The 27,029-nt window shown below is 50.6% G+C and overlaps 1 protein-coding gene across 1 annotated transcript; it reads left to right on the top strand.

The window, feature by feature from the left end:
• The first annotated feature begins 8,427 nt into the window (after positions 1-8,427).
• Positions 8,428-24,308, top strand: LOC140406580 (protein-serine O-palmitoleoyltransferase porcupine-like). The gene is made up of 6 exons (XM_072494582.1): positions 8,428-8,605; positions 10,544-10,700; positions 17,588-17,780; positions 19,284-19,327; positions 20,383-20,564; positions 24,166-24,308. Exons 2-6 carry the CDS (start codon positions 10,565-10,567, stop codon positions 24,298-24,300), a joined length of 690 nt encoding a protein of 229 aa, XP_072350683.1. The 5' UTR covers positions 8,428-8,605; positions 10,544-10,564; the 3' UTR covers positions 24,301-24,308.
• Positions 24,309-27,029: the final 2,721 nt, after the last annotated feature.

Here is a 27,029-nt window from a genome sequence, read left to right as displayed (position 1 = left end):
TGGGAGAGATCATGGACAGCATTAGCTCCATGCAGGCGGCGAAGACACTGGGACCCAACGGGTTCCCGGCGGACTTCTACAAAAAATCTACGACAGCACTGGCCCCGCACCTGCGGGAGATGTTCACAGACTCGCTAGCTAGGGGCACACTGCCACCCACGCTAGCACAGGCCTCAATCTCACTGATACCTAAGAAAGACAAAGACCCAACGGAATGTGGGTCATACAGACCCATCTCACTGCTGAATGCAGACGCCAAAATACTGGCCAAGATTCTAGCCAAAAGGCTAGAAGACTATGTACCTGAGGTGGTCGCAGAGGACCAGACGGGCTTTGTCAAAGGTAGACAGCTTACCTCGAACATCAGGCGCCTGCTGAACATGATAATGACCCCCTCCGGGGAGAGAACACCAGAGGTGATCGTCTCCCTAGCTGCAGAAAAGGCCTTCGACAGGGTCGAATGGAAATACCTCAGAGGTACTGGAGCGGTTCGGGCTTGGAACAGGGTTCACCTCCTGGGTAAAGCTCTATACAACGCTCCCATGGCGAGCGTACGGAGCAACAATACCAACTCCCGATACTTCCAGCTGCACAGGGGCACCAGACAAGGATGCCCACTGTCCCCGCTGCTGTTCACTCTAGTGATCGAGCCACTAGCAATCGCGCTCAGAGCAGCAAAAAGCTGGAGGGGGATCCGAAGGGGAGGCAGAGAGCACAGAGTCTCACTCTATGCAGGTGACCTGCTCCTCTACATTTCAGACCCACAGAGCAGCATGGACGGAATCATCGCGCTCCTGAAAGAGTTTGGCACCTTCTCGGGCTACAAACTCAACACGAGCAAAAGCGAGATCTTCCCGGTACACCCACAAGTAGGTGGGGCAGCACTAACGGGACTGCCGCTTAAACAAGCCCAACACAAATTCCGCTACCTGGGGATCCAAATAGCCCATGGCTGGAAAGGGATACACAAATGGAACCTCACCAGTCTGACAGAGGAAGTAAAAAAGGACCTGCAAAGATGGAACACACTCCCACTCTCCCTCGCGGGGAGAGTCCAGACGATCAAAATGAACGTGCTGCCCAGGTACCTCTTCCTATTCAGATCCATCCCGATCTACATCGCCAAGGCCTTTTTGAAAGCACTAGACAAACTAATCATGGCGTTCGTATGGGGAGGGGGGAGGAATGCTGGGATCCCAAAGAAGGTCCTCCAAAAAACAAAATCCAGGGGGGGGCTTGCCCTCCCAAACTTACAACTTTACCACTGGGCGGCGATGGCCGAGCGAATAAGGGGACGGATCAAGGAGCCAGAAGCCGAGTGGGTGTGCGTGGAGGAGGCCTCCCATCCCCACCCAAAAAACACTCCAGCAGCCCGGTGGTAATAGCCACCCTCCAGTCCTGGAACCAACTATGGCAGCAATTTAGCCTGACCAAAATGTCAGACAAAGCTCCCATCTGCAACAACCATAGGTTCACACCAGCGCTGACTGACGCCACCTTCAAAAGGTGGGGACAGGACGGCGGGACACTGACAGTCAGGGACCTATACACGGACGGCAGGATCGCAACACTGGGCGAACTGACAGAGAAATTCCAGCTAGCCAGGGGGAACGAGCTAAGGTACCTGCAACTAAAAAACTTCCTACGAAAGGAGACAGGGACATACCCACAACCACGACGACAGACATTACTGGAAGAGTTACTGGACGCAAGCATACTAGATAAAGGAAACTGTAGCGACATGTATGACTGACTGGTAGAAAGGGCCGACACCGTACCGGACGCAACAAGACTGAAGTGGGAGGAGGACCTGGGGATTGAAATAGGGTGAGGACTCTGGAGCGAAGCACTACATAGGGTCAACTCCACCTCCACGTGCGCAAGGCTCAGCCTGACCCAACTAAAAGTGGTACATAGAGCCCACTTAACAAGAATCCGTATGAGTAGGTTCTTCCCAGAGGTGGAGGACAGATGTGAGCGGTGCCAAGGAGGCCCGGCCAACCACGCCCACATGTTCTGGTCCTGCCCCAGACTTGCGGGGTACTGGACAGCCTTCTTCGAGGCAATGTCCAAGGTGGTGGGGGTGAGGGTGGAGCCATGCCCGAAAGTGGCGGTCTTCGGGGTTTCAGGCCAGCCAGATCTATTCCTGGGGAGGAGGGCGGACGTCCTTGCCTTTGCCTCCCTGATCGCCCGCCGTAGAATCCTGTTCGGCTGGCGGTCAGCAGCACCACCCAAAGCTGCAGACTGGCTGTCCGACCTCTCGGAATCTCTCCAAATGGAGAAAATCAAATTCGCCATCCGAGGGTCAGACGACGGCTTCCACAGAACGTGGGAGCCATTCACCCAATTGTTCCGGGACCTGTTTGTGGCCAACGAACAAGCAGAAGAATAGCCAGGTAGCCAAGAAACAGGGGAGAGTAGCCAAAGCAGGAGAGGCAGAGATAGAGGGAGGGGGGGGGGGGGACGACAGCTAAATCTAAGAGGAAGGAAAGGCGAGCCACAGGGGGGGGGGGAGGCAGGAGCGGGGAGAGGGGGGGGCTGGTGGAGGGAAGAGACGGAACAATAGAGAGCCAGGGCCGGGGAGGGGGAGGCAGGGAAACATTAACAAACTTAACGTCCACAGGAACAGAGAAAATGGGGAAGACGGGAGGGCCGCAGAAGCAGAAGTGCGCAGAAGCGGAACGAGACGACAACCGCAGCGAACTCCGTCTGGGAGAAGCAAGGGACGACAACGCCACGAACAGATGCCTACTTATGTGTGTAAATAATTTTGCCAAGTGTACAGAGCTGCTGCTGTCCGGTGGCTTCTCGTCAGCAGCAGCAGCGACCCGTAGGGGAGTGGGGGTGAGTGCTCCGTTGGGAGGGTATGGGAAGACTGAGGCATGTGGGGTCACGTCTAGTCAATTGCTATTGTATATTCTCTTTTTGCACTATGTTAATGTTCACTCGATTTTGCTCTGTTAGGATTATTATTATTTATTATGAAAAACTTTGCAAAACTTTAATTTAAAAAATATTTTAAAAAATAAGAGGCAGCCCCCACGACGACCACAAATTCTGACCGTTCTTGCCGGTCGGTCATGCAGTGGAGAAATGGCACTAATCTCCGCCCTGCCTGAGGACCCCCCTCTGGTCAGCTACGCTCGGGTAGAGCATATACGGCACTGGTCACCGTCCTATCCGGGGATTCCACCCATTCTTACCCGCCGCGGCCCATACGCACCCCATTTGGCTCTTTTAGTTCAAAACTCTTTTGTTTCTTTATGGCAACCCTTAGGTTGCTTCCAGATGCTATTTACATCCTCAAACACTAGGATGGTAGATCACACAGGCTGCGAGACGGCTCGCACTATGTCAGTATTTTTCTCGGATGTCTTGTCCCAAATATTTGGTTTTTTAAAAAAAGTGTGGGTGTCACAGATGGTGACCAATTATAATGGGTGAATGGCAATAAAAGACAGACAGACGAGATCTTAAACAAGATAACAGAAATTATGCTTGTGTCCATAGAACTCGGGAACCTGCGAAGAAGAAAAGAATAAGTCAGAAAGAAGGAAAGATGATGACAACCATCATGCTCTACAGTTGGATCTTAGCGGGTCCCTCCAGTTGCGCGCGGACGCTACCCTCCTGACCCTTACCACACAGGCCGTGAATGTTTCCCACCCCTGCCATACACTAAACCCCGAGATAGTTACCGATACGCCGACCTGATGTGACAAGTTCATCACCTGGTATTCCCTGTCCTACGTTGTGGAAGCACTGTTAGTACTGGCGATACTCTGCAGTGTCATCCAGACCCTTATACTCAGGAAATGGCGGATGAAAGCCTCCCCCACCCCGGTATACACCCTCAGATCCCCTATTTTCAGATTTCAACAAACCCCGCAACCCCTTTAAGTGAATTAAAGTACATCCGTTTTTTTGTGTGTGTTCGTTTCATTTAATAAAGAAATGTAAAACTCTGTGCTTGACTGCCACGCCAGAGAGACCTGTGTTGCTGCTATCGTACAGTTTAAAATGTTGTAAATTATTTTGATTGATTGAGGTTAGTTTAGTTAAGGACAGTTAGAGGTTCCAGTTTTTAAATTTTGTAATGCATGCCTGAATGTCATAGCGCCCCGTAGAATTTTATAATGATGTATGTATATAAAATAATTTAGGTAAAAGTTGCTATTCATGGGACAGAGCAGTGTAGAGCCTGTAAGTGCTTATGGGTGCCCGACTTGGGAGGAGAACAAAGACGACACGGTAATGTGATCCTTCACGCTTCGCATTGAGGATCACAAGGAGGGAGTGTAGCCATCTGGGATGGCCACTTCCAGAATACAAAATGGACATTTGCAAAGATTGCAGGGAAAAAATGGACAATGCTAAGAAAGCAGGCAGGCACAGAGCCTGTCTGCATATTGGAGAAACAGCTCCCAGGCGAGACTGAAATTGTAGGCCTATTAGCATATGGATGGCCCATCTCCGGGAACAAATGAAGATACTTAAGTAACCGATCTGGCCCCAGACCTCGCGGCGCCAGTTCCCCAAACCGAAAGAAAACAAATCCAGGCCAACGGCCACCTCGGACACGCCCATCCATCAGGGCACTCACCCCTTTATTGGTCAGGATCAATGCGCGTGATCAAGAAATGGCCCAATTGATTGGGGCCAAGTTCAAGGCTCGCCCAAAAGCGGGTGAAGCCCCCTTCAGGTATAAGAAGAAGGCCCCAAGAGAGAATCGCTCTCTTGGAATCGGCTCTCAAAGCGGAGAGACCCTTCCACCAGCTGCACCAGAAGCAGGTAAGTCCAAGGTCAACGCTCGCTACCAGGCGGACAACCTTAGCTGTTCCCCTTCACCACTTCGACCCCAGCAGCCTCAGAACCGAACAATGGCCATTGTTCCTCTGACTGAGTGGGCTCCCGAAGCTAAGTATAGGCTTTAGCAGTAGTGATAGTTTAGTCTGTAGTATTTCGTGCATGAGTAGATATTGCTGTGTATGTAAATAAATAGTATTGACTTTGAACTAACTAACTGGTGTACCGAGTCTTTGATCAGTATTTGGGTTTGAACCTTTGGCGATATCAAAAGATACCTGGCGACTCTACAGCAAACGTAATTAGAATTAAGGAAGGCGACCATATTGACCGCCATATTTAGAAACAACCAATGAGAGCAACAATGTCTTGAATACCCCACTCTGAGAAAGAGCAATATTCTGAGACTCCTTCCAGAGACTTGACCCCCCTGTCAGATAATGCAGAATCTCTGCCTGTATTTGTTTCAAATCACTAGCTTTCGGAGCACTGCTCACATGAGGAAGGTGCAGCGCTCCGAAAGCTAGTGATTTGAAACAAACCTGTTGGACTTTTATTTTTTTTTAAATTTAGAGTACCCAATTCATTTTTTCCCAATTAAGGGGCAATTTAGTGTGGCCAATCCACCTACCCTGCACATCTTTGGGTTGTGAGGGTGAAACCCACGCAAACACGGGGAGAATGTACGAACTCCACACGGACAGTGACCCAGAGCCGGGATCGAACCTGGGACCTCGGCGCCGTGAGACTGTAGTGCTAACCGCTGCGCCACCATGCCACCCTAACCCAGGCATTTAACACTTACTGCACCAAATACAGATAATTGAAAATATGTGAAGTAGTGTGGGGAAATTGGGTCGAGAGGCATTGCAGAATAGATTTAGAAGAACTAGAAGCAGGAGTAGGCCATGTTGCCCCTCGAGCCTGCTCCGCCATTCGATGAGATCATGGCTGATCTTTTGTGGACTCAGCTCCACTTTCCGGCCCGAACACCATAACCCTTAATCCCTTTATTCTTCAAAAAACTATCTTTATCTTAAAAACATTTAATGAAGGAGCCTCTACTGTTTCACTGGGCAAGGAATTCCAGAGATTCACAACCCTTTGGGTGAAGAAGTTCCTCCTAAACTCAGTCCTAAATCTACTTCCCCTTATTTTGAGGCTACGCCCCCTCGTTCTGCTTTCACCCGCCACTGGAAACAACCTGCCCGCATCTATCCTATCTATTCCCTTCATAATTTTATATGTTTCTATAAGATCCCCCCTCACCCTTCTAAATTCCAACGAGTACAGTCCCAGTCTACTCAACCTCTCCTCGTAATCCAACCCCTTCAGCTCTGGGATTAACCTAGTGAATCTACTCTGCACACCCTCCAGCGCCAGTACGTCCTTTCTCAGGTAAGGAGACCAAAACTGAACACAATACTCCAGGTGTGGCCTCACTAACACCTTATACAATTGCAGCATAACCTCCCTAGTCTGAAACTCCATCCCTCTAGCAATGAAGGACAAAATTCCATTTGCCTTCTTAATCACCTGTAAACCAACTTTTTGCGACTCATGCACTAGCACACCCAGGTCTCTCTGCACAGCAGCATGTTTTAATATTTTATCATTTAAATAAGAATCCCTTTTGCTGTTATTCCTACCAAAATGGATAACCTCACATTTGTCAACATTGTAATCCATCTGCCAGACCCTAGCCCATTCACTTAGCCTATTCAAATCCCTCTGCAGACTTCCAGTATCCTCTGCACTTTTTGCTTTACCACTTATCTTAGTGTCGTCTGCAAGCTTGGGACACATTGCCCTTGGTCCCCAACTCCAAATCATCTATGTAAATTGTGAACAATTGTGGGCCCAACGCTGATCCCTGAGGGACACCACTAGCTACTGATTGCCAACCAGAGAAACACCCATTAATCCACACTCTTTGCTTTCTATTAATTAACCAATCCTCTATCCATGCCTTAACTACTTTCCCCTTAATGCCATGCATCTTTATCTTATGCAACAACCTTTTGTGTGGCACCTTGTCAAAGGCTTTCTGGAAATCCAGATATACCACATCCATTGGCTCCCCGTTATCTACCGCACTGTTAATGTCCTCAAAAAATTCCACTAAATTAGTTGGGCACGACCTGCCCTTTATTAACCCATGCTGCGTCTGTCCAATGGGACAATTTCCATCCAGATGCCTTGCTATTTCTTCCTTGATGATAGATTCCAGCATCTTCCCTACTACCAAAGTTAAGCTCAGGACTATAATTACCCGCTTTCTGCCTACCTCCTTTTTTAAACAGTGGTGTCACGTTTGCTAATTTCCAATCCGCCGGGACCACCCCAGAGTCTAGTGAATTTTGGTAAATTATCACTAGTGCATTTGCAATTTCCCTAGCCATCTCTTTTAGCACTCTGGGATGCATTCCATCATTCGCACGGATGATCCCAGGAGGCCTAACATACGATGAACGGCTGAGGATCCTGGGATTATATTCATTGGAGTTTAGGAGGTTGAGGGGAGATCTAATAGAAACTTACAAGATAATGAATGGCTTAGATAGGGTGGACGTAGGGAAGTTGTTTCCATTAGCAGGGGAGACTAGGACCTGGGGGCACAGTCTTAGGATAAAAGGGAGTCACTTTAGAACAGAGATGAGGAGAAATTTCTTCAGCCAGAGAGTGGTGGGTCTGTGGAATTCATTGCCACAGAGGGCGGTGGAGGCCGGGACGTTGAGTGTCTTTAAGACAGAAGTTGATAAATTCTTGATTTCTCGAGGAATTAAGGGCTATGGAGAGAGAGCGGGTAAATGGAGTTGAAATCATCAATGATTGAATGGTGGAGTGGACTCAATGGGCCAAATGGCCTTACTTCCGCTCCTATGTCTTATGGTCTTATTGCCAGGAGACTTGTCTACCTTTAGCCCCATTAGCTTGCCCATCACTACCTCCTTAGTGATAACAATCCTCTCAAGGTCCTCACCTGTCGTAGCCTCATTTCTATCAGTCACTGGCATGTTATTTGTGTCTTCCACTGTGAAGACTGACCCAAAAAACTGTTCAGTTCCTCAGCCATTTCCTCATCTCCCATTATTAAATCTCCCTTCTCATCCTCTAAAGGACCAATATTTACCTTAGCCACTCTTTTTTGTTTTATGCATTTGTAGAAACTTTTACTATCTGTTTTTACATTCTGAGCAAGTTTACTCTCATAATCTATCTTACTCTTCTTTATAACTTTTTTAGTAGCTTTCTGTTGCCCCCTAAAGATTTCCCAGTCCTCTAGTCTCCCACTGATCTTTGCCACTTTGTATGCTTTTTGCTTCAATTTGATATTCTCCCTTATTTGTGAGAATGTTAAACTAATTAGTTGAACCAATTAGTACAAAAGGATAATTTAACCATCTCCCCATCATATTCAATGGCATAACCATTGCCTCCCCCTGACCAGGGACAAGAAATGGACCAGATCCAGCCGACCGGCACGGGGCATGCGCAGTGACGCCTGCCGAGACAGCACTCGGCCAGCACGCAGGCGCATTCACCCAGCAGCCGGCCGCACGCGTGGTGCTGCAGTGTGAGGGCGCGTGCGCAGGACGGGAGAGGGACGCCGGTCTGACGCATGCGCAGTCGCATCCCTCCCTCCCCGGCCGGCCTCCCTCCTGTTGTTGTGAATGGATCCGGCGCCGCTGACCATGTCGGCGGCGGGACCGTTGGTGGAGCAGAAGAAGAGGCAGGAGGGAGCAGGTCGGCTCTGAACCCGAGGGAGAAGGAGGCGAGAACCCCACCGCTCGCAGAGGTAAAAGGGCCGCAGTGAGGGTGAAGCCTGCGGCCTCCAGGACCCGGATCTGCCCCCCCCCCCCCCCGGGAAGACAGAGCCGGTCCCCAGGAGGACAAGTCTAAAGGTCGTCCGGACCGCTGGAAAAATCCTCCATAGATTTCACTCCAACCCGGCCTCATCCACCCGGCCCACTGCAAATCAGACCATGCGTTAAAAAAAATCGGGAGTTGCCGACTTAATTCGAAGCCGGGGGCAATCTGGATCATTCTGTAGGGTGAAAAAAAATTACTTTTTCAAACCCTGCATCAAGGATTTACCACCCCCCCAAAAAAAATATGGCCCCAGCTACAGTCTCCTTGCTCCCCATTTGTTTGCAAGTTGCCCCAAATCCTGAAGCTGGTTTTGCAGATCCTGGATAAGCTTGGCCACTGGGGTGCATTGGACCACTTGGAGTGGGCAGGTTGGCATTTGTCACCTCCTGTCATGGGCTCAGCCCAGGTAGTTCCATCCCCACAATGATGGTCCAGTTTCCCTCAGTGCCCCCTAGGTGGCAGACAGGAGATGGGGATTCAGCCAGTGTTTTCTGCTCCTGATCACTATGCAGTGATCCCTGGGTTAGAGAGAGAGCGGAAATCAGCCAGGGTTCCTGCCCCTGATCACTGTACAGTGATCCCTGGGTTAGAGAGATGGGAAATCAGCCAGGGTTCCTGCTCCTGATCACTGTCCAGTGATCCCTGGGTTAGAGAGATGGGAAATCAGCCAGGGTTCCTGCTCCTGATCACTTTCCAGTGATCCCTGGGTTAGAAAGAGCGAGGGGAAATCAGCCAGGGTTTCTGCTCCTGATCACTGTCCAGTTTTCCCTGAGTTAGAGAGAGAGGGGAAATCAGCCAGGGGTTCCTGCTCCTGATCACTGTCCAGTGATACCTGGGTTAGCGAGAGAGAGGAAATCAGCCAGGGTTCCTGCTCCTGATCACTGTCCAGTGATCCCTGGGTTCAAGAAAGAGGGAAAATCAGCCAGGGATCATTGATCCTTTGACAGTGTGGCGCTTCCTCACTACTGACCCTCCGACAGTGCGGTGGTCACTTAGTACTGACTGACCCTTCGACAGTGCAGCGCTCCCTAAGCACTAACCCTCTGACAGTGCGGCTCTCCCTCAACACTGACCCTCCGACAGTGCGGCGCTTCCTCATTACTGACCCTCCGACAGTGCGGCGCTCCCTCAGTACTGACCCTCCGACAGTGCGGCGCTCCCTCAGTACTGACCCTCCGACAGTGCGGCGCTTCCTCATTACTGACCCTCCGACAGTGCGGCGCTCCCACAGTACTGACCCTCTGACAGTGCGGCGCTCCCTCAGTACTGACCCTCCGACAGTGCGGTGCTCCCTCAGTACTGACCCTCTGACAGTGCGGCGCTCCCTCAGTACTGACCCTCTGACAGTGCGGCGCTCCCTCAGTACTGACCCTCCGACAGTGCGGCGCTCCCTCATAACTGACCCTCCGACAGTGCGGTGGTGCCTCAGTACTGACCCTTCGACAATGCAGCGGTCCCTCCGCACTAACCCTCCGACAGTGCGGCGCTCCCTCAGTACTGACCCTCCGACAGTGCGGCAATCCCTCAGTACTGACCCTCTGACAGTGCGGCACTCCCTCAGTACTGACCCTCCGACAGTGCGGCACTCCCTCAGTACTGACCCTCCGACAGTGCGGCGCTCCCTCATAACTGACCCTCCGACAGTGCGGCACTCCCTCAGTACTGACCCTCCGACAGTGCGGCACTCCCTCAGTACTGACCCTCCGACAGTGCGGTGCTGCCTCAGTACTGACCCTTCGACAGTGCGGCGCTCCCTCAGTACGGACCTTCCAAAAGTACAGCACTCCCTCAGCGGCTGGCAATTGAAAGGACATTGTGCACACGGAAGGCTCTGCTCGGTGAACTGCACCTTTCTCTCCTGCAGGTCCGATGAAGGAAGCCTGGCATGGCAGCCGTCAGTCGACAGGAGTTTTTCCGCCAATTGTCCAGAGGCTGTGTGCTTCCCACTGCCCAGCAGGGCCTCGAACAGGTGTGGCAGCTTCTCCTGATCTGCCTGGGATGTCGCGTGTTGTGGAGGCTGGGTGAGTCAAGAGTTCATGTCCCGCTTGTGTTGGGTATCGCTGGAGTAATGTTTGGCCCCTTGCTCCTGGAAGCCTCTTGCTCGGTAACTCATTCCCTCTCCAATTTAGCGACCCAACCAGTTCCAGGAAAATGCTCGGCAATCCACTCTTTGTGGGCCGAACAAGCGATTGTGGTGTTGGTGAGACTGCACCTAATGTACTCTGTCCAGTTTTGATCATCTGACTTGAGCAAAGATATACTTGCCCTGTAGGAAGTGCAATGGATGTTCACCAGGCTGAATCCTGGGATCAGGGGATGAGGTGGAATACAATGCAGGAACATGTGAACTTCTGCACTTTGGTCGGAAGAATAAAGGAGGTATTGGAAAGGCAAATGGAATGTTGGCCTTTGTCCGAAGGGAATGGAGTATAAAAGGAGGGAAGACTCGTTGAAACTATACAAGGCACTAGTTAGACCGCACGTGAGATACAGTGAACTGTTTTGTCCCTTATCTAAGGCAAGATACACTGTCATTGGAGGCAGTCCAGAGAAGGTTCACTCGGTCGATCCCGGAAAGGGAGGGATTTTCTCATGAGGAGAGGTTGAGGAGGTCGGGTCTGTACTGATTGGAGTTTAGAAGAATGAGAGGCGGCCTTATTGAGACATTCGGATTCTCGGGGGGAGTTTGACTGGGTTGATGCTGAGAGGCTCTTGTGGGAGAGTCCAGGACCAGAGGGCAGAATCTCCGAGTCAGGGGGTCGTCCTTTTGAGACAGAGATGAGGAGGAATTTCTTACCTCAGAGGGGAGTGAATCTGTGGAAGTCTTTACACAGAGAGGCTGGGTTGATGTGCAAGGCTGAGAGACAGATTTAATAATAATCTTTATTATTGTCGCATTAGGCTGACTATTACACTGAAGTTACTGTGAATATTTTTAATGAGTGAGGGAATCGAGGGTAATAGAGGAATAAGGCGGGAAAGTGGAGTTGAGGATTTTCAGATCAATCAGGATCTCATTGAATGGCAGAGCAGACCCGATGGGCCGAATGGCCTCCTCCTGATCCTTTGATTGAATGAAGAGCAATTGAGGAGAATAAGCTAATATTCCCCGGAGTTTAGAAGGAGAGGTGATCTTGTTGAAATGTTTAAGATTTGAAGAGAGTTTGACAGAGTCAATGCTATGAGGAAGCGATGGCTTGCAGGCTGCGCTTCCTTCCTGTTCTGTATCCTCTCTCTCCTCCAACTCAGGATGCCCACTACCTGTCTCACTTTCCCGTGAGTGCAACCCTTCTTTCTGGGATCATGACTGCCCCGAACACTGAACAGTAATTGTGGAGCTCAATCCTCAAAACTAACCCAAACCACCAACCATCAAAACCAACCCTCAAAACTAACCCTAACCCAAACCACTAACCCTCAAAACTAACCCTAACCCAAACCACTAACCCTCAAAACTAACCCTACCCCAAACCACTAACCCTCAAAACTAACCCAAACCACTAATCCTCAAAACTAACCCTAAACTAAAACTAACCCTAACCACTGATCGAAACCACCAACCCTCAAAACTAATCCTAACCAAAACCACTAACCCTCAAAACTAACCTTAACCACCAAACCTCAAAACTAACCCTAACCACCAACCCTCAAAACTAATCCTAACCCAAACCTCAAAACTAACCCTAACCCTAACCCTCAAAACTAACCCTAACCCCTAACCCTCAAAACTAATCCTAATCCAAACCACTAACCATCAAAACTAACCCTAACCACCAACCCTCAAAACTAACCCTAACCACCGACTCTCAAAACTAATCCTAACCCTCAAAACTAATCCTAACCCAAACCACCAACCCTCAAAACTAACCCAAACCACCAACCCTCAAAACTAACCCTAACACGAACCACCAACCCTCAAAACCAACCCTCACCACCAACCCTCAAAACTAATCCTAACCACCAACCCTAACCCTAACACGAACCACCAACCCTCAAAACTAATCCTAACCACCAACCCTCTAAATTTGAAAATTTGTAATCTGTACCAATTATCCTTGATGAATGTACCCTAAAGGTTTGATTGCCATGTTGCAAAATAATTGTTTTGCCATCTATGCCTATGATCTTCCCTGGGCCTTTCCATTCATTAACATGGTCTCTCTTATAGTATACCATGTCTCCTTGCTTAAAAATGGTATTTGATGGCCGTACATTATGTCTTAAAGCTCTGCAAATTCTTTCAGAGACTTCTGCTTCCAAAAAAGCTTTTCTACTGCTATGTAATGCATTTAAATGCTCAGCAAATGCAGAGCTAATTGTAGTCCCTTCCAAAGCTGGAGGGTGGTCATCTAAAATGGACGGAATTTTAGGATTTCTACCAAACACTAATTGATAGGCACTATAGCCCCCAACCATCAGCAATGAATTCTTTGCATGTACCGCCCACGCTAAAGCTGAATTTAACTTGCAGTTTGGTCTATCTGCCAAAATTTTCTGGAGCATGTCATTATTACAGCATGGTTTCTTTCACACACACCATTACTAAATGGGCTTTCCGCAGCTGTCTTCATAACTGTGATAATCACGTTTTCACACACATCCCTAAACTCATCATTAGCAAATTCTCCCCCATTGTCCGTAAGAAATTTTGCTGGTGGGCCCATTCCTGTCCCTATCCATTTTTCCATGATTTGATCCAGAATTACTCTCTTTTCTTTACTTCGTACAATCGTTGATTGACTAAATCTGGTTGCTAAATCTACAAAATGCAAAATAAATATATTATTTGCTTTATCCCAGATCTTAAAGTCCATGGCCACAATGTCGTTAAAATCCCTGGCCAAAGGTAGGGTTACTATCGGTCGTGCTGGTGTCCTTCTGTACTTCCTACAAACTTCACAGCGGTCACTAACCTGTTCTATCAGTTTAGTATAGTCGTCATCCCTTACCCCTGCATCCTTTAATACATTTTTCAGCCTCCGAGGAGACGGATGTGCAAATTGCCTATGCAGTTTTAGTACCACAAGCTTTTTATCAGCTAAAGTCCCATTTTCAACTGCCATTAACACATCCTTAACCACTCTACTTGAAATATTATTTGTCAGTAATGGAATACAATAGTGTCCCGACTGTGTAAATTGTAAGTCCACCTTCTTTCCAAAAACTGTTGCCTTATTCTGTTCCATATCCAGTTTCATGTGTGCTTTCTTCATCGACGGTCTGCTCAGAAGCAAAGGTAGCTCACTTGATACAACATCCGTGCTAATGAAATGATTCACTCCGGCAATATTGCAAGGGATCACCACTCTTTTCAGCGACTTCAGAGTATTATCATCCCCAAACCTGAAACTTGTGGAACTTTCAAATTCCTTAACCTTGTTACGATTTTCAGCATTCAAAGAGTCCAGGTAACATTTTAACCAGTCAATTCCACACAGTAGATGTACAGCCACTGTCCAATACAGCACAGTTGAAGGATTCTGCAACCAACACCCTCATTACCGGCGTAAAACTGCTTGTTAATTGGACAATGCCTTCTTTCTGGTCACTATCGTTTTCCTCTTCCTGCTCTTCCGTGTCGTGTGTCGCTTCAAACACTATTATAATGTGTTAGGCAGTTGAAAGCATAATGGTTTTGAGAGTCACATCGAAAACATTGATTTAACATGACCCGTGCATTTCTGGGTTCATCTACCTATTGTAGGTTCTAACTGGGTTTCTGTCTTCATAATTTCTGGGTCCCAATCTCCTCCTATCATCTTGGAGCCTGTTTGTAGCTGTGTGATTTTGCCATCCTGTTAGTAGTGTATCTTCCATATTCTGCTTTATTGCAGGCTGACCTATTTGTGTCATCAGAGCCATCGGAATCGAATGTTTCCCCAGAAACCTTTTTTAAAGCTTCTGTCATCTGTTCGAATAAGGTATCCTTATCAGTAAACTGAACTCTTGTCAAAACCAGGAACCTATCCATGTTGCTCACTCTAGCACAGTCAAGTAATTTAAAGGCCAACACAGACTGTGGAAATTCCAGGTTGTGTTTCTGCAGCCTTTTATATAGTCTGCCAAATTCCATTATATAGTCTTCCATGGAGAAATGAAAATCGCTTATTGTCACAAGTAGGCTTCAAATGAAGTTACTGTGAAAAGCCCCTAGTCGCCACATTCCAGCACCTGTTCGGGGAGGCTGGTGCGGGAAATCCTCTATTTTCCGGAACCTATCAAAATCCGACCATGCTTCATACGCACTTAACAAGTGATCCTTTTTATAAATCTTATCCATATAACGTAATAGAGTCTCCAGACCTTCTTCTGAGTCTAACTCTTCCAATTCCAGCTCAGAAAGCACTTTGTTTCGGATTTTACTGCCATATGGTAGAGAAAGAGCCAATGCCATACCTTGTTTTCTCTTTCCCAAAGCAGTTACCTTACTCCACGTAACTACTGCACTTCTCCATTGGTCGTACAATCCCCTTTCAGAAAAGAAAGTAGTCCTATCCGGCCACCTTTATCCTCGGTTCAGCCTTACACCTTTTTTTTTCCTTCTCACTCACTCCTTGGTTTGATCAGGAAAAGTTGTATCTTTCAACCCTTCACATTTGTACAACAACCATCCTCTGCTACCAATTTGTTAGACGTTTAGCTGCTGTTGTATAAAGAGTCAAAGGTTCTGCTTCTTTTTACAAACACCTTTATTTCGCTTTAACAGACTATGCACAAAACTCTATCTTCACATCACCTGACACAAAGGCCACCTGAAGCCTCTTTACATATCAGTGTCAATTATTGGATACTTAACATAAATGAGACAACTAATTGGAATGTCTCTTAATCCATTACTTAACAAACCTTGACCCAAAACTAACTCTAACTACACAGCATAAACTTTACCCTAACCACAAATCCTGAACCCTAACTTTGGACCATCAACCCGAACCCTAACCACAAACCCTAACTTTAACCCTCAAAACTAACCCTAACCACAATTTCGAACCATAACCGTCCAAACTAACCTGATCCATGAAGCCTAACAGCGAACCCTAATTTTTGTTAGGAAACTGGAAGCCCGAGGAGGAGGCGCTTCGCAGTCAGAGAGGGTAATCTCTCTCGGCTTTGCTAGGAAAAAAGCCATACAATTGGGGTTCCCCAAACAATTGTTCAATTTGTAAAACTGAGGAAAGGACGCTCCACCCCAGCAGTGATGACTTGGACCAATCACTATCTTTTATGTTAAAACAAACTTTAATTCAAACACCGAATGAACCACATTAACATCAAAAGAAAATAGCTTTACAATTAAGTTAAAAATAAAATTAGTTAAATCGCCATCTTCGTGTCGACTGGATCACTCCACTTAGCCAGCAATTCTTTAGGTTTCTAGCCTTCTTTTCCACTTACTCCATTGTATGGCTTTTTTCCTAGCAAAGCCGAGAGAGTTTTCCCTCTCTGACTGCGAAGCGCCTCCTCCTCGGGCTTCCAGTTAAACCAAACTCGACCAGGTATTTTCCCTAAAGGTGGCCCCCGGTTGCTAAGCAACAGCTCACCCTTGTCTCCAATCTGTAATTTACTTTGTTACGACACCCTGAGCAAGTGCGCGGGCAATTGATCTGGAGTCGTAACACGGTTGAAATTAGCTTTTCTTTTAAAAAAAAAAATACCTGAAGTCTTTGACTGCCCAATAACTACAGTTAACAGGTGTGTAAATTTAAACACAATTAACTTTTTATTATTAACAGTAACTATCATTAAAAAGGAAACAAATGAAACTGGTTAACTACTATCTAATTCCTAATCCCCCCCCCTTAAATCGCCCCATCATCAACACACACAAGACAAAGAAACACCGGGGAAAGAGGATGTAAATACAATGCCAGAAGTAAAAGTCTCGGTTTCAGATGAATATCTTCCAGTTAGATTTTTTTTCTTCAGTCTAGGCCTCTAGTTGGATGATATCTTTGCCGTCGGCCTGTAATGGTTTTCACTGTCGACACATCAGGGTCTAGAGACCTCTTCCTTGAGCTGAGAGTGAGAAAGGGAGCCGCTTCCACCTTGAGGGTCTCGTGGCTTTTGAAATGGAAAAAATGAAATGAAAATGGCTTATTGTCACAAGTAGGCTTCAAATGACGTTACTGTGAAAAGCCCCTCGTCGCCACATTCCGGCGCCTGTTCGGGGGGGCTGGTATAAATTCACCGCAATTAGCCAACATTTGAGCAAGAGAGCAACAGCGCCTCCCCTTTAAGAGTCCAGAAGCTCTCTGCTGAAAGCTTCTCTGAAAACCCCACCCAGCAGGACACAATCGCTGTCTGTTGCCGGGCAGGACACTGTCCCTGGCCAATCCATTAGCCACCAGCCAAACAATCGAACCAAATCCCTCCAATCTCGTGGGTGCCATCAAGTCTAAGTTCTGCTGTTCAAAATCTAAATCTTCCTAGCAGTGTACTAGCTCCTCCCATCAACTGCTCAACCTAAAGGCATGTCCCAGTAAAGATCCATGGACCAAAGAAGATAACGCCAAAATAAAACAAATAGGATATAAGGGAGTCAACAGGAAAGGTTCTTAACACGTTGTAACCTCACTCAGCACAACAGAAAAACAGTTTGAAGTGAAACCAAACCTCCTTGCATGTAAACAGCTTTTTTTAAGCTTGAATCTAACTACTCAACAACAGTAAATTAAAGCCACCTAAATCTACACCTTATTTCTAATATTGAACAATACAAATGTCGATCATTCAAAAACTACCTCTGTTATGCTGACACATGGCCTTTGCTAGAAATAGCCGTAGTAATAACTGTATTTTTGCTTATTCATGATCGATTCGTGCCTGTACTGCACCACTGGACCCATGTTCATTTATTGAGCTCGCATATATCTTACCTCTCTCTCTTTCTCTCTCTCTGCCCCGCCAGGTTTGCCCCCCTGGATCAAACACCTGAGCAGTATTGCTGGAGGGTTTTACTGCCTCCACCACTTCTTCCAGTTACAGACGGTGTGGGTGCTGCTGCTGAGCTTGATGTGTTACATTGTGCTGTTCCTGTGTCGTCACTCTCAGAATAAGGGCGTCTTTCTGTCAGTGACCATCCTCATCTACCTGCTCATGGGGTGAGTGCGCTTCTCTGTTATCCGTGTTCCGCTTCCTTCCACACTGCCATCTCCCTGGCAACACTACCAAGATCCCTCTGGCGCATTGATTCCTGCCACCTAGAGAATTCCTCAACAAATATATCCCTGCACACTCCTTCGTACACAGAAGGAGCTGTACAATATCCAGGCTTTGGGCTGATGAGTGGCAAGTTATATTTGTGCCACCAAGTGCCAGGCAATGCCCATCTCCTACAAGAGAGGATCTAACCATCGCCCCTTGGCATTTAATGGCATTACCATCGCTGAATCCCCCACACTCAACATCCTGGGGGTTACCATTGATCAGAAACTGAACTGGACCGAGCCGTATAAATACTGTGGCTACCAGAGCAGGTCAGAGGCTGGGAATCCTGCGGAGAGTAACTCCCCTTCTGACCCCCCCCCCAAAGCCATCTACAAGGCACAAGACAGGAGTGGGATGGAACTTGCCTGGATGAGAGCAGCTCCAACAACACTCGAGAAGCTCGACACCACCCAGGACAAAGCAGCCCCGCTTGATTGCTCCCCCTTCCACAAACATTCACTCCCTCCACCACCGACGCACAGAGGCAGCCGTGTGTACCGTCTACAAGATGCACTGCAGCAACTCACCAAGGCCCCTTAAGACAGCACCTTCCAAAACCCACGCCCTCTTCCATCTAGAAGGACAAGAGCAGCAGATACCTGGGACCCCCACCACCTGGAGGTTCCCCTCCGAGCCCCTCACCATCCCCACTCGGGAATATATCGGCCGTTCCTTCACTGTCGCTGGGTCAAAATCCTGGAACTCCCTCCCTAACAGCACAGTGGGTGTACCTACACCGCACGGGGACTGCAGCGGGTTCCAGAAGGCGGCTCACCCACCCCCTCCTCAAGGGGCAATTAGGGATGGACAATAAATGCTGGGCCTGAGCCAGCGACGGACACATTCCTTAAATTCATTAAAAAACAAACCTTGTTTCCTGCCATCAGGCGTTGTCCCAATTCTGGCTTTTTGTCAACATTTGCAGCGGTTAGCACTGCTGCCTCACGGCACTGAGGACCCGGATTCGATCCCAGTCCTGGGTCACTGTCCCTGTGGAGTTTGCACATTCTCCCCGTGTCTGTGTGTGTGTCTCACCCCCACATCCCCAAGTTGCGCAGGGCAGGGGGATTGGCCGCAATAAATTGCCCTTTAATTGGAATTTTAAAAAAAATCTGCAATTGTAAATTATTATGTCAACGTTCACGATGTAATGGCAGGTTTTGAGCAGCAGGTGGCGGTGTCAACATCTCTGCATTGCTGTTGCCACCTGAAGTTCATTGAAAACTCCTAGACAAGGCCACGTGGTATGTCCGTTTTGCTCAGGTTCCTTGGGGACAGGTTGTGTCCCCAAGGACACAATGGCCAGAGTCAGCATCACTGGATTGGGTCGGAGAGGTGAGGGAAAGGGCATGTTCCATGCGTGACACCTGCTAACTTTGCTACTCTGCATTTTACAGGGAGATGCATATGGTAGATACAGTCAGCTGGCACAAGATGAGAGGTGAGTCAGGTTGTCGTGCAATCTTCAATGCGTGTCTGCGCGCTCGAACTTCGAGTGCACCCACGTCTGTGTGCATGCACGAGTGCGTGTGAGTGCGTGTGTGCGAGTGCACTAGCGTGCGTACAGGTTTGGACGAGGACGCCACTGGGCTTGAGGGTGAGGGATGGGGAGTTGCGCAGAAGGGCGAGGGGAGCATGAGGGCGGAAGGGAGCAGGAGGTGAGGGAGGGCAGCAGGGTAAGGGAGGGGGTGGGCGAGGGCGTGGGAGGGTTAGGGTGTGAGGGGGAGGGCGTCAAGGGACAGGAAGGTGAGGGCATTAGGGGGGTAAGCTTGAGCGTGATGGTGCGGGAGGGTGAGTGTGTATGTCTAACTGTCCCCTCCACATTCACTGCTTCTTCTAACAGTTCGCATGACTTGGTCTTTTCAATGTTTACAGAGAATCCCGTATATTCATGCTGGTTTGTAAAGACTTTGTACCACAACAGGGCTGGCACAGTGGTTAGCACAGGTGCCCATGGAGCCTGGTACCCGGATTCAATTCTGGCCTTGGTCACTGTGCGGAGTCTGCACATCCTCCCCGTGTGTGCGTGGGTTTCCTCCGGGTGCTCCGGTTTCCTCCCACAGTCCAAAGATGTGCAGGTTAGGTGGATTGGCCATGATAAATTGCCCTTAGTGTCCAAAATTGCCCATAGTGTTGGGTGGGGATACTGGGTTATGGGGATAGGGTGGAAGTGTTGACGTTGGGTAGGGTGCTCTTTCCAAGAGCCGGTGCAGACTCGATGGGCCGAATGGCCTCCTTCTGCACTGTAAATTCTATGATAAATTCTATGATGTGAATTTGAGATTTGCTGGACTGGGCAGTAATGTTGGTCAGTGAGCGAATGTCGGGGGGTGGGGGTGGTTGTAGACGAACGGACTCGATACAAGGCCGAGCTGCGGAGATGGGGGTGAGTTGAGATTTCCAGAGGCTCTGGGGTCCCTTTGCTAATCCTGTGCGCTCAGTCTTTCCACCGAATGGTTCTTTGTCCTTTCCACATCTCCTCCTAATCCCTTCCAGGAGCTCAGATGATTGTTGCCATGAAAGCCATTTCGCTGGGGTTCGATCTTGACCAGGCCACAGTTCCTGCGATGCCTTCCCCAGTTGAATTTATGGGCTACATTTACTTTGTGGGGACAGTGATCTTCGGGCCCTGGATAAGCTTTGGAAGTTACCTGCAGGCGATGGAGAGTAAGAGGATGGTGAGTCTTTCGAGGACACGGATAAAGCTCCCTAATCTCTGCGGTTTCGCGGGAGGGGGGGGCGGGTTAAACAGCCCCTGGTGGGTGCGCTGGATCGGTAGAGAACAGCCGTACTCAGTACCACAACGGTACTGACCCTGGAACAGTGCAGCACTCCCACAGTACTGACCCTCTGACAGTGCAGCACTCCCACAGTACTGACCCTCTGACAGTGCAGCACTCCCACAGTACTGACCCTCTGACAGTGCGGCACTCCCTCAGTACTGACCCTCTGACAGTGCAGCACTCCCACAGTACTGACCCTCTGACAATGCAGCACTCCCACAGTACTGACCCTCTGACAGTGCAGCACTCTCTCAGTACTGACCCTCTGACAGTGCAGCACTCCCTCAGTACTGACCCTCAAAGAGTGCAGCATTCCCTCAGTACTGACCCTCTGACAGTGCTACACTCCCTCAGTACTGACCCTCTGACAGTGCGGCACTCCCTCAGTACTGACCCTCTGACAGTGCGGCACTCCCTCAGTACTGACCCTCTGACAGTGCAGATCTCCCTCGGTACTGACCCTCTGCCAGTGCAGCATTCCCTCCGTACTGACCCTCTGATAATGCGACACTCACTCCGTACTGACCCTCTGACAATGCGACACTCCCTCCGTACTGACCCTCTGACAGTGCGGCAATCCCTCCGTACTGACTCTGACAGTGCGGCACTCCCTCAGTACTGACCCTCTGACAGTGCGGCTCTCCCTCAGCACTGCCCCTCTGATAGTGCGGCACTCCCTCAGTACTGATCCTCTAACAGTGCAGCGCTCTCTCAGTGCTGACCCTCTGACAGTGCGGCACCTCCTCAGTACTGACCCTCTGACAGTGCAGCACTCCCTCAGCACTGACCCTCTGACAGTGCGGCACTCCCTCAGTACTGACCCTCTGACAGTGCAGCACTCCCTCAGTACTGACCCTCTGACAGTGCAGCACTCCCACAGTACTGACCCTCTGACAATGCAGCACTCCCACAGTACTGACCCTCTGACAGTGCAGCACTCCCTCAGTACTGACCCTCTGACAGTGCAGCACTCCCTCAGTACTGACCCTCAAAGAGTGCAGCATTCCCTCAGTACTGACCCTCTGACAGTGCAGCACTCCCTCAGCACTGCCCCTCTGATAGTGCGGCACTCCCTCAGTACTGATCCTCTAACAGTGCAGCGCTCTCTCAGTGCTGACCCTCTGACAGTGCGGCACCTCCTCAGTACTGACCCTCTGACAGTGCAGCACTCCCTCAGCACTGACCCTCTGACAGTGCGGCACTCCCTCAGTACTGACCCTCTGACAGTGCAGCACTCCCTCAGTACTGACCCTCTGACAGTGCAGCACTCCCACAGTACTGACCCTCTGACAATGCAGCACTCCCACAGTACTGACCCTCTGACAGTGCAGCACTCCCTCAGTACTGACCCTCTGACAGTGCAGCACTCCCTCAGTACTGACCCTCAAAGAGTGCAGCATTCCCTCAGTACTGACCCTCTGACAGTGCAGCACTCCCTCAGCACTGACCCTCTGACAGTGCAGCACTCCCTCAGCACTGACCCTCTGACAGTGCAGCACTAACTCAGTACTGACCCTCTGACAGTGCGGCACTCCCTCAGTACTGACCCTCTGACAGTGCGGCACTCGCTCAGTACTGACCCTCTGACAGTGCGGCACTCCCACAGTACTGACCCTCTGACAGTGCAGCACTCCCACAGTACTGACCCTCTGACAGTGCGGCACTCCCTAAGTACTGACCCTCTGACAATGCAGCACTCCCTCAGTACTGACCCTCGAACAGTGCAGCATTCCCTCAGTACAGACCCTCTGACAGTGCAGCACTAACTCAGTACTGACCCTCTGACAGTGCGGCACTCCCTCAGTACTGACCCTCTGACAGTGCAGCACTAACTCAGTACTGACCCTCTGACAGTGCGGCACTCCCTCAGTATTGACCCTCTGACAGTGCGGCGCACCCTAAGTACTGACCCTCTGACAATGCAGCACTCCCTCAGCACTGACCCTCTGACAGTGCAGCGCTCTCTCAGTACTGACCCTCTGACAGTGCGGCACTCCCTCAGTCCTGAACCTCTGACAATGCAGCACTCCCTCAGTACTGACCCTCTGACAATGCCACACTCCCTCATTACTGACCCTCGGACAGTGCAGCACTCCCTCAGCACTGACCATCTGACAATGCAGCATTCCCTCAGTACTGACCATCTGACAATGCAGCGCTCCCTCAGTACTGACCCTCTGACAGTGCGGCGCTCCCTCAGTACTGACCCTCTGACAGTGCTACACTCCCTCAGTACTGACCCTCTGACAGTGCAGATCTCCCTCGGTACTGACCCTCTGCCAGTGCAGCATTCCCTCCGTACTGACCCTCTGATAATGCGACACTCACTCCGTACTGACCCTCTGACAATGCGACACTCCCTCCGTACTGACCCTCTGACAGTGCGGCAATCCCTCCGTACTGACTCTGACAGTGCGGCACTCCCTCAGTACTGACCCTCTGACAGTGCGGCTCTCCCTCAGCACTGACCCTCTGATAGTGCGGCACTCCCTCAGTACTGATCCTCTAACAGTGCAGCACTCTCTCAGTGCTGACCCTCTGACAGTGCGGCACTCCCTCAGTACCGACCCTCTAACAGTGCAGCACTCTCTCAGTACTGACCCTCTGACAGTGCGGCACCTCCTCAGTACTGACCCTCTGACAGTGCAGCACTCCCTCAGCACTGACCCTCTGAAAGTGCGGCACTCCCTCAGTACTGACTCTCTGACAGTGCGGTACTCCCTCAGTACTGACCCTCTGACAGTGCGGCGCTCCCTCAGTACTGAACCTCTGACAGTGCAGCACTCTCTCAGTGCTGACCCTCTGACAGTGCGGCACTCCCTCAGTACCGACCCTCTAACAGTGCAGCACATCTCTCAGTACTGACCCTCTGACAGTGCGGCACCTCCTCAGTACTGACCCTCTGACAGTGCTGCACTCCCTCAGCACTGACCCTCTGACAGTGCGGCACTCCCTCAGTACTGACCCTCTGACAGTGCGGTACTCCCTCAGTACTGACCCTCTGACAGTGCGGCTCTCCCTCAGCACTGACCCTCTGACAGTGCGGCACTCCCTCAGTACTGACCCTCTGACAGTGCGGCGCTCCCTCAGTACTGACCCTCTGACAGTTCGGCTCTCCCTCAGCACTGACCCTCTGACAGTGCGGCACTCCCTCAGTACTGACCCTCTGACAGTGCAGCACTCCCTCAGTACTGACCCTCTGACCGTGCGGCGCTCCCTCAGTACTGACCCTCTGACAGTGCGGCATTCCCTCAGTACTGACCCTCTGACCGTGCGGCACTCCTTCAGTACTGACCCTCTGACAGTGCGGCGCTCCCTCAGTACTGACCCTCTGACGGTGCAGCACTCCCTCAGTACTGCACTGTGTGTTGGGTCTGGTTGACTCATTGGTTCTGTAGACGGTGGGGAGGGGAGGGGGGAAGCGAGGTGGCATTTCTGTCTTTCAGTCCTTTCACCTCTCGAGCGATTGAAATCTGTTCCTCTGACTCCCCTCAAGGGCTTCAGCTGGTTTGCCAAGGTCACCGTGAGTATGCTGAAGAGCGTAGCCTGCCTTGTCGTCTCCACCTGCGTCGCTCCTTACCTCTTCCCTTACTTCATTCCTCTTGATGGGGAGAGGTTCTCGAACAGGTGAGTGCCATGTTCCGGATTTACCGTGCGCAGTTTCGGCCTCGACAGTGCAGCATGGGGGGGGGGGGGGGGCTGCGGGGTGGGGGGGGGGGGGGGGGGTAATCCTGCGATGAGGGGCTGATTAAATCTGGTCTCTATCCCCTGGAGTTCTGAAGAATGAGAGACAATCTCATTGAAACCTATAAAGGTTCTGAGGGGGTTGGACAGGGTGTGCGCTGAGGGATTGCCTCCGCTGAGTGGGGTATCTAACACATGGGGGAAGGGCCCTCAGTCTCGGGAAGGGGGGGGGGGTGATTGATTCGGACTGAGGTGTGGAGAAATTTCTCTTCGCTCAGTTGTGGATCTTTGGGATTCCAGAGGCCTGTGGAACTATTTAAGGCTGGTCGCCCAGGGATTTGAGGGATATGGAGGGCGAGGGAATTGGAGTCGCCGCCTCGACCGTTTCCTCAGAAACCCGTTTTGAGTGTCCGCGGCTGCTTCAGACAACCGTTCCTCCGCCGATCCAACTCTGCTCAGTGAACCGGGCCTCGATCCCCAGGTCCTGCCCAGTTGGTCATCGGCAGGCCTCAGGGCAATGCGCACCCTCAAAACGTCCCCCTACTTTTCATTAGCCTATCAATTTTTCTCACTTTTTTTTTTTTGCCCTACCCCATCCCTCACTCCCGAGGCAGCTGGGGGCACGGTCGCCAATGGTGGAGCGATGGGAGTCGGGCGGGGTGATCGAGAGGCCAGAATCGGAGGAGCGCAGAGATCTCGGAGGGCTGGAGGTGGTTACAGGGATAGGGAGGGGTGTCGGGGCTGGAGGTGGTTACAGAGATAGGGAGGGGTGCAGGGGCTGGAGGTGGTTACAGAGATAGGGAGGGTTGTAGGGGCTGGAGGAGGTTACAGAGATAGGGAGGGGTGTCGAGGCTGGAGGTGGTTACAGAGATAGGGAGGGTTGTAGGGGCTGGAGGAGGCTACAGGGATAGGGAGGGTTGTAGGGGCTGGAGGAGGCTACAGGGATAGGGAGGGGGTGTAGGGGCTGGAGGACGTTAGAGGTAGGGAGGGTGTAGGGGCTGGAGGAGGTTACAGAGATAGGGAGGGGGTGTAGCGGCTGGAGGAGGTTACAGAGATGGGGAGGGTTGTAAGGGCTGGAGGAGGTTACAGAGATAGGGAGGGTTGTCTGGGCTGGAGGAGGTTACAGAGATGGGGAAGGTTGTAAGGGCTGGAGGAGGTTACAGAGATAGGGAGGGTTGTCTGGGCTGGAGGAGGTTACAGAGATGGGGAGGGTTGTAAGGGCTGGAGGTGGTTACAGAGATGGGGAGGGTTGTAGGTGCTGGAGGTGGTTACAGAGATAGGGAGGGTTGTCAGGGCTGGAGGAGGTTACAGAGATAGGGAGGGGTGTAGGGGCTGGAGGAGGTTGCAGAGATAGGGAGTGTTGTAGAGGCTGGAGGAGGTTACAGAGATAGGGAGAGTTGTAGAGGCTGGAGGAGGTTACAGAGATAGAGTTGGAGGGGACTGGAGGAGGTTACAGAGATAGGGAGGGTTGTAGAGGCTGGAGGAGGTTACAGAGATAGGGAGTGTTGTAGAGGCTGGAGGAGGTTACAGAGATAGGGAGAGTTGTAGAGGCTGGAGGAGGTTACAGAGATAGGGAGGGTTGTTGGGGCTGGAGGAAGTCACAGAGATATGGAGAGTGTAGGGGCTGGAGGAGGTTACAGAGACAGGGAGGGGTGTAGGGGATGGAGGAGGTTACAGAGATAGGGAGGGTTGTAGAGGCTGGAGGAGGTTACAGAGATAGGGAAAGTTGGACGGGACTGGAGGAGGTTACAGAGATAGGGAGTGTTGGAGGGGATGGAGGAGGTTACAGAGATAGAAGGGGTGTAAGGGCTGGAAGAGGTTACAGAGATAGAGAGAGTTGGAGGGGATGGAGGAGGTTACAGAGATAGGGAGGGTTGTATGGACTGGAGGTGGTTACAGAGATAGGCAAAGTTGGACGGGACTGGAGGAGGTTACAGAGATAGGGAGGGTTGGAGGGGATGGAGGAGGCTACAGAGATAGGAGGAGGATGCAGTGAGCCAATGATGGAAACTGACTTTCCAGACATCATCATGTCCACATCGCGCTCAGTCTGCTGTGCTGAGACCAACCTTCTATTAAACATCTTCTTTGCTTTGACACCCACTTCGCTCTTTTCCTCCCTCTGTCCTCCTCTCCCTCCATCTCTCCTGCCCTCCTCTCTCCTTCCCTCCATTCCCCCTTCCCTCCATCCCACCTTCTCTCTCTCCTTCCTTCCCTCTCTCATTCCTTCCCTCTCTCCTTCCCTCCTCTCTCCTTCCCCTCCCTCCCTCCTCCTCTTCTTCCGCCTCTCTCCCTCTCCACTCTCTTCTATCCCTCGCTCTCTCATTCTTTGCCCTCTCTCTTCCCCTCCCTCTCTCGCTGTTTCCCTCCCTCCATCCCTCTCTTTATCTCCCTCTGTCACTCTCTCTAACTCGCTCCCTTCCTCCCACACAACTTCCAAACCCCTATCCTGCCAACCTCCCCCCCCCTCTTTCTCTCCCCTCCCTCTTTCTCTCCACCCTCTTTCTCTCCCCTCCCTCTTTCTCCATCTTTTACTCTCCCTCCCACCTTCGCTCTCCCTATTTTGTTTCCCTCCCTCCTACGCTCTCCCACCCTCGCTCACCCTCCCCCCCCATCCTCGCTCCCCCTTGCTCCCCCTCCCCCTCGCACCCCCCCTCGCTCACCCTCCCCGCTCCC

The sequence above is a fragment of the Scyliorhinus torazame genome, unplaced genomic scaffold, assembly GCF_047496885.1.
Source record: "Scyliorhinus torazame isolate Kashiwa2021f unplaced genomic scaffold, sScyTor2.1 scaffold_669, whole genome shotgun sequence".
Classification (NCBI taxonomy): Eukaryota; Metazoa; Chordata; class Chondrichthyes; order Carcharhiniformes; family Scyliorhinidae; genus Scyliorhinus; species Scyliorhinus torazame.
Note: the sequence above shows the minus strand (reverse complement) of the source record. Positions and strands in the feature narration are given on the sequence as shown.

Excerpts from the sequence above, each read along its gene's own strand:
- LOC140406580 (XM_072494582.1), top strand. The coding sequence starts at position 10,565 with ATGGCAGCCGTCAGTCGACAGGAGTTTTTCCGCCAATTGTCCAGAGGC. Across the intron at positions 17,781-19,283 it reads CTCATCTACCTGCTCATGGG|GGAGATGCATATGGTAGATA; the intron begins GTGAGTGCGCTT and ends TGCATTTTACAG. Across the intron at positions 19,328-20,382 it reads CAGCTGGCACAAGATGAGAG|GAGCTCAGATGATTGTTGCC; the intron begins GTGAGTCAGGTT and ends AATCCCTTCCAG.